The following is an 8514-nucleotide window of genomic DNA, read 5'->3' on the forward strand; positions in this document are numbered from 1 at the left end:
ATGGCTAGCAGTAAATTAAATATTTAACCTATATAGATCGTATCTAATGAGGCAAATTGCTTCCATTTATAATGTGGACGGTCCCTTAATGAGTCAAGCCAAAATAGCCTATCTGGGAAATTGAATGCTTTCTATGTTTTAAACGTATCATTTGTTCCACATGCACATTACTTGTACAAACACATATGTAACTTCTTAGTAATTGGTTTGTTTGAATAATATACAGTACAGCACAGGTTAAGAATAAGGCTTTGTAACTAGAATGGCAGAAGTTTTCATTCCCACTCCATTATGTCCTCAATGGCAGACTCTCAATGTATGAAGTTATACTACATAATTTTAAACTCATAGTTGAAATAAATCAACCTCATAGTATTTATTTTTTTTAAAAAAAATTTAACGTTTTTATTTTTGAGACAGGGAGAGACAGAGTATGAATGGGGAGGGTCAGAGAGAGGGAGACACAGAGTCTGAAACAGGCTCCAGGCTCTGAACTGTCAGCACAGAGCCCGACGCGGGGCTCGAACTCAGGAACCGTGAGATCGTGACCTGAGCCGAAGTCGGACGCTTAACCGACTGAGCCACCCAGGCGCCCTCATAGTATTTATATTAAATAAAATAATATGTGCAAATCATTTAGCACAATACCCAAGATTATTTTAGTGATCACCTCTGCCATCAGTCTGCACTTCTGTGTCTACCACGGTCATCGTCACCACTGCTTCTGCTCCTAATGGTATCCCATCTGCTACTGTGACAGTAACTACAAAAATACAAAGGACACTGGATATATTACAGCTAAGTACTGGCCAGTTGTTCTTACATTATAAATTCTGTGACTGTGGACATTTTATCCCTTCTAAGTTTCTTTAGTTATGTGAAATAGGAATTAGAAACATCTGTGTTCATAATATTGGATGGTAAAAAGCTAGTTTCTTACTAAATTCTATGCTTATAAAACAAATGAACAGATTGTGATGAGATGATAATGACTGACAGAAGTCAAAGGATGTCTGAAAAAAATTTACTTGTCTGTAAATATTTAGAGAAAGAAATCAGACATTTTGTCACAGAAGGAAATTCAGTAGGATTTTCTCCATCTAATAGTGTAGCGTGAGGAATGGCTATAAATGCAATAGGGTCCCAAATATGAAAGGCCTTATAAGTAGAGGCACCACATATTTTATTATGAAAGCTAGAATACTTTGGAGAATAGACATGGATGATATTAGTGATTTTAATTAGAACAGCTCACATAAAATAGGACTGCCCAAGACAAACCAGAACATGTAGTCACCCTAACTAGAAGCCATTTAAAGACATTATAACTTTGGAAAGGTTTAGAAGAGCATAATATGTTCAAATTTGCATTAGGAAGATCAGTTTGGTAGTAGTTTGAAAAAGACAACAGAAGGATATAGGATTACTTCTGATGCTATTGCAGGAGGGGGTGAAAGTGTGTTAGATTAAGGTAATGGCTCATGGAGATAGGTGGATAGAGATAGAAAGTTGTAGGGCTTGATGCTAGATTCTCTAAATTCTGGATGTGAATACAATGGACAAGAAGACTAATCAGACCTCCAGATCCCTGGCTTAGGCAACAAAGTAGATGGACACATCATTCAGGGACATAAGCATTGACTATCTTCCCTATTGTATGGTTTTGGAGAATTAATATCTCATAATATGAATTAGATCATCTTGCCTCATAGCAATAGTGTTTTGTCACAGTCCGAACATTGTTTGCTATTTAAATATGCCATTTATTATATTCCCCCTTTTATCTGAACTTACATTTTAAGTGTAAGTGTAAGTCTTTAAAAACTGAATAGAAACTTTTTATTACCTCACATATTTACCTCACCTCCCCCCCCCAGGGGTAGACTATTTCAGTTCTACTCACGTTGCAAATTTCAATTCTACAATACAGTGGCATCAACCATAGCACCATGTTATAGTTACCATGGTATACCTTGTTATACCCATTCATCTTATAATTGAGATTTTGTATCTTTTTGCCCATGTTTCCCTATTTTCACCACCCCCAAGCCCTGGCAACCCCATTTGTGCTCTCTGTTTTTATGGGTTCCTTTTTGTTGTTGTCGTTCTTTTTTAGATTTCACCTCTAATGTCATGTGCAGTATTCATCTTTCTCTGCTTGGCTTATATCACTTAGCATAATGCCCTCCAGGTTCGTTCATGTTGTCCCAAATGTCAATATTTCCTTCTTTCTTACAGTTGAATAAAACTTCTTTGTGTGCATATATATTAATAGTTATATGATACACATAAACTTTTTCTTTATCTGTTGTGCAGTAGAAACTATTTTAAGAGTGGAAATGAGGTTTAATGTCTTTTTTCCCATCATGAACAGCACAATGAATTGTATATGGTCACATATCAATAACAATAATGGGTTGAAAATTCAGTAATCCCCTTTTCTGGGGGAGTATGTTCCCAGACACCTAGTAGATTCCTGACACCGAACCACAGGTCGTACTGAACCCTGAATATACATGTCTTCTACTATGCACAGATATCTATGAGAAAATTTAACTTATAAATTAGACACAGTAACAGCAGTAATGAAATAGAACAATTATAGCCATATGCTCACATAAAAGTTATGTGAATGTGATTTCTCTCTTTCTTAAAATATCTTGTGCTGTATTCATCCTTCTTCTTCTTGTGATGATGTAAGGTGATGAAATGCTTAGACAATGAGATGAAATGAGGGGAAAGACATAGGCATTGTGATACAGCAGTAGGCTACCCTTGACCTTTTGACCACACATCTGAAAGAGGATCATCTGCTTCCAGGCCTAGGTTGACTTTGGGCAACCGAAATCAGAGAAAGTGAACCCATGGATAGTGGGGAGGCTAAACATTAACAAAAGGGTAGGGTACATTTTGATATAATGTGTTCAAGAATATCAAATCCATGGCTCCTCAAGTACACATATATCAGCTTCTCCAACCTCCTATTCTTACGTTTCAAATTTTAATCCTGACTGTTCCTTTTCCTCAGCTTCAGGTATTCAACCAGTTGCTGAAGATTTCAATGTTAATTCAACTAGTCCACATTTCTTTGTTCCTACTCTCATCATTATCTGGCATTACTGAGTCTGGCTGGCCATGCATGTTATAATAGACATTTTGCATCTTGGTATTTTTTTTAATTAAAAAAATATCCCTATGTAATAACCAAGTCATCTTCCCATGCAAAACAATCTTATCAAGTAACTTTTTCTCAACTTAGTGCTTCTAATGTAATGAATCTAGAGAATCTGCCTAAGTTTTAGTTGTTGAAATTAGAATATACAAATAGATGAATGAATATTACTGAGTTAGCAACATTGTCTGACAAACTTGTATTTTAATGAGTACTATATTTTTCTAAAATTAGTTTCCATGATTCCAAAGTGGATATGATGTATGACTATAATAGGTTAAATATTAATATATTTTTTATTTATTTATTTTATTTAAAAAAAATTTTTAACGTTTATTTATTTTTTGGACAACGAGAGACAGAGCATGAACGGGGGAGGGGCAGAGAGAGGGAGACACAGAATCGGAAACAGGGTCCAGGCTCTGAGCCGTCAGCCCAGAGCCCGACGCGGGCTGGAACTCACTGACCGTGAGATCCTGACCTGAGCTGAAGTCGGACGCTTAACCGACTGAGCCACCCAGGCGCCCCAATACATTTTTTAAAATAAATAGTAAGATATGTGTAGGAGTTACTTTAATGGACACAAAAATGAGATGGTGTTTTGAATAAAACCATATATCCACTTGTGTGTGTAGAAATACAATAAGTAAAGAACAAATACATGCAAAATAATACTTTCAACAGAAGTATTAATTGCATTTATATAAGATTTAAAATTTTTATTGCCTTGGATTATTCTAAGTAAATATTGCTGTTTTTGATTTTGTCAGAATTAAAATGAATCATTTTTGTACTTATATTAAAATGGTGATTATTTATGTTTAAAATTTTTAATGAATCTTGATGTTTTTAACACACTTCTTTTCTCTTTTTCCTATACTAACTAATGTGCAAAAGTGAAAAATGTAGATACAGATATATGCAGATATATTTTACCATATACATAGCTATTAGCACAGATTCAGATCCAGGGAAAATAATAAGTCAAGTGGGAAATTGGTATTTGTTATATTTTAAATAATAGGTTCTTAGGTAACGTATTTTACAGACTCATACTTTGTAATCTTTGCTCTTGTAGCATGTAAGAAAACACCCACAGTTGTATTTTTTTTTCTCAATGAGATTTTGATGTTAAAAAAATGAGTCAAGTCAACACACTTCTTGCTTTATAACCAGTTTCTATTCCTTCTGAATTGAAAATATACATCTTATACCAGAGAAGATTAATGTTTCTTCTTTTCCTAAGGATTATTTTGATTACATTTGATTACATTTGGCAGCTCTTATAATAATAAAAGAAAGAATTAAAATATGGGCCTATTTTGCTGATGCAAGAACAGCTTCCTACCGTTTAACAGATACCAACCTTTCAGATTTGAAGTGAAGCTTTTAGTAACCGTCTTATCATCAATGTCATGTCTTGTAGACAACACAGCTGGAATTGAAACCCGAAGAAATGGATACAGCCGCAGGCAGCAAGAGTTGTATTTCCTCCCTGTTGTAATAGAAGACAGCAGTTACCCTGTGCAGAGCAGCACAAACACCATGACTATTCGAGTTTGTAGATGTGACTCTGATGGTACCATCCTGTCTTGTAATGTGGAAGCAATTTTTCTACCTGTAGGACTCAGCACTGGGGCTTTGATTGCAATCCTACTATGCATTGTTATACTCTTAGGTTGGTTTCAATAATCCCATATTCTCTCTCTCTCTCTCTCTCTCTCTCAATCTCTCTTCTCTCTGCCTCTGTCTTCACAATTTAACATGTAAATTAGTTTTTCTTTGTTGAGATATCACATGTGGATAGAAGAAAGATTAACTACATTGAATTCTATTTTTTTGTTAATATGAATTTTCTGTTTAAGACTCTATGTATATATAGCATTAAGAATAAACAAATAACATCATCAGAAACACAAGAGTACATTCAAGCTCTTGGGGATTCCAAGGAATAACAGTTTGTTGCACATGCCACAGTGAAATTTTCTATAACAGATATCCCATTTACAGCAGTGTTTTTACAATTCATCTTATATTCCAGTAATTATTGCTATCTAATAAGATAGTACATATCTTTAAAAATAAACTAGATGAACCATGGCTCTCCAATTCCCATTCAATAAAGGAAGAAAAGGGAAAAGACAGGAAAGAAATGAAAGAAAGGAAAAGCATTCCCAATTTTTTTTTCTGTTTAAACTGCCAGCCAAAAGCAGTTCTCATTCTGCTTTTTTCACAGCTCCACACATCAAAATTCTAACCACCCTCCCTAGAAAAGAACACACTAAAACATCCAGAAGCACTGCAAAGGAAAAGGATTAAAGTAACGTATTCTGTAACATCTCTGTGAGAATTAATATAAATCTACTTTAGGGGTTTCCGTCTTCCATCCATTCTGTTCAGCTGGCTCCATTCACTTATTAATTCACTGCCAGATTCACAAAACTAGAGAGAGCTTTTCTGTTTTGCCCGTCATTTCTTTAAGTTCAAATTGCAACAGAGGTACAGCTGGGCACTGTGGAATCCGTTTATATATGCTTCACAAATGTAGATACATACATTTATCTTTAAGATAGAAAATTAAAAAAAAAAAACAACCTAGGATGTAAAGAATGGAGTAAGGCATTATATGACATTTTTTGGAGAACATTCTCTAAGAAGTTCATGTCAGTTTGGAAGTTGAAGTTCTGGTCCAATTTGCATGGTGTAGATACTAATTCACACAAGTAACATTGGTGTGTGGAAAAAGATTCAAAATAACATTCTCACACCTGAAATTGAACACCATCAGTTAGGTGCTTAACCTCAAATCAAGGGTTACTCTTTCATGCTTCTTTCTTTCAAGGAGCCACCGGAGTCCCAGAGTATTTCCATATCAACCTACCATGACTTGGCATGTTCTCGATGCTCATTTTTGGCCTGTTTGGCCCTTTTATAGTGTACTTTGTCATCGTGCTCTGCCCAGCATCATTTTGCCCCGCTGTCTGTTACTCATTCCTCCAAATAGTTTCTGAGTGTCCACAGTGCACGTGTCCCATTTTAGCACATGGATTTGCAAGTCTACAGCAGTGAATGTTGACATTTTTAGTTCTGCCATGAAGAATTCTTAAGAACCCAACTCTTCTTGGACCTCTTTAACCAATCCCAAACTCCTTCAGATCTTCCCATTTATTCTGAGCCATTTTCTCATCTTTCCTGGGATGAGGGGAAGCACGAGTGTCCTGTGGTGTTTAGGGATCTTTTACGGGGCCCTCAGACACATCAGCGAGTAGTCCCCTTCTCAGCCATAGCAACTCCAAAGCCATTTTAGAGGTAGGCCTTCTCTATGAGGTTTGCAGTTTCTGGCTCATTCCCCAAGTGAGCAATAGTCTTTTTTCATTTTGGGACCTCCTTAAATCCTGGGAAGGGTGCAGAGTGCTAAACATCTCTTAGAGGCCCATCGTACAAAAGCTCTACCTATATCTCCTTCCTCCTTCCAGTTGGTCAACCTTTAATTTGGGAGGAAGAGGGAATAAATGAGCTTTCCTCATCACGCAATCTCCTCTAATTTCTAATCTTTTGACAACAGTCTTCCAGACTCTACTGTAGGAAATCAAACATACTGTGACTTTCAATCTATTACCCCTTCTGTGGAGGAGAGGGGGTTTTATGATGACCAAAGTTGAGCACTGACTTTATGCTTTGAATCTGTGCCCATTCGCTTCTAGAGGAACTAAACACTTACAATTTAGTGGTTGCTGGGCATCAGCCAGGAACAAAGAAAGATTTAAGTGAGAGCATATAAATTAAATATTTCAAAATTTTATCATGAATGAATGCAAACTGAACACTGGGAATTTGATTTAGAAAATGTCTCAATATGTTAGGACACAGAATTGAAATAATTAGAAGTCTCAGTTGACACAGTTCATAAAACTAAGGCCTTTATATTCTGTACTCTTCCTTCCTTTCTCCTCTCCTTCCTTCCCTTCTTTCTTCCCTTTCTAAAATGTATCGCTTTGAAAAGTCATTTTTACAAGAAGATGTGGGTTTATTTCATTAGAAATGCAAGTAACGTTACAGCTAGGGAATCTAGCTATAAATAATATCTAAGTGTTACTTATGGGCAATGATATTTAAGTTTTATTATACCAATACTATACAGCTCTCTCTATGCTTAGAACAAGCATTCTTTCTTACAAAATTTTATAACACACCCTTTTTAACTGCCACTAAAATACTGAAATATAACACAAACTAAATATAAGACAGTCATTGCTTGATTTTGTGAATAATTTTGCTAAGGTTTCTTGTTAGCTACAATTTGAAAATGAAGTTGAACTTTACACGATGAACAGTGTAAACATAGATATGATCCTTCTTGATTATAATATGTTTACTTTGAAAATCATCAACTACATATTCTCAACTTGCAACTTTTGTCTTGTTCTAGCCATCGTCGTACTGTATGTAGCTCTGCGAAGGCAGAAGAAGAAAGACACTCTAATGACCTCGAAAGAAGACATCAGAGACAACGTTATCCATTATGATGACGAAGGAGGTGGGGAGGAGGACACCCAGGCTTTCGATATTGGTGCTCTGAGAAATCCGAAAGTGATTGAAGAAAACAAAATTCGCAGGGATATAAAACCAGACTCTCTCTGTTTACCTCGTCAGAGACCACCGGTAGAAGACAACACAGACATAAGGGATTTCATTAATCAAAGGCTGCAGGAAAATGACGTGGACCCGACTGCTCCACCGTACGATTCATTGGCTACATATGCATATGAAGGAAATGGATCAGTAGCAGACTCCCTTAGCTCTATAGACTCTCTCACCACGGAAGCTGACCAGGACTACGACTATCTGGCAGACTGGGGACCCCGCTTTAAAGTCTTGGCAGACATGTTCGGTGAAGAAGAGAGTTATAACCCTGATAAAGTCACTTAGGGCAGAGGCGAAGGATAAAACACAACCAAATAGAGAAATTTAAGAAAAGGAAACACAAATAGAAATCACACACACACACACACACACACACATGCATGCACACATGTGCGCACACACTTACACACACACACACACACACACACACACCAGGCTTTATAGGAACACAGTCCTTTGATTACCTGGTTTCTAGCAAGTTGCTATATTTATCATATTGTCAGTTTTGTTTTACTCTGCAAACACAAGATAAATCCTATTAAATGTACTCGCTTGGTTTTGTTTTGTTATTTTGGAAACACACTGAGACAAGCTCAGGCCTATTAAATACAATTTACTGACATGACAACATAGAACGAAGATAGCTATGTGGCATCACGGTGGAAGAGTGTTAGATTTTTCTTAATTCCACTAAAGTG

At 36.3% G+C, this 8514-nt stretch overlaps 1 protein-coding gene across 2 annotated transcripts in view; it reads left to right on the plus strand.

The window, feature by feature from the left end:
* Positions 1–8101, plus strand: part of CDH12 (cadherin 12) — a 269762-nt gene extending 261661 nt beyond the window's left edge. For both annotated transcript variants that reach the window (XM_047074362.1, XM_047074373.1), the window contains 2 exons: positions 4599–4850; positions 7602–8101. In XM_047074362.1, coding sequence (XP_046930318.1) covers positions 4599–4850; positions 7602–8101 — 752 coding nt within the window. The remainder of the gene's footprint in view (positions 1–4598; positions 4851–7601) is intronic.
* The last annotated feature ends 413 nt before the right edge of the window (positions 8102–8514 follow it).

This window comes from Lynx rufus, unplaced genomic scaffold (assembly GCF_022079265.1).
Source record: "Lynx rufus isolate CCGP_SWC_20201006 ecotype Redwood Valley unplaced genomic scaffold, mLynRuf1.p SCAF_1, whole genome shotgun sequence".
NCBI classification, from domain to species: Eukaryota; Metazoa; Chordata; class Mammalia; order Carnivora; family Felidae; genus Lynx; species Lynx rufus.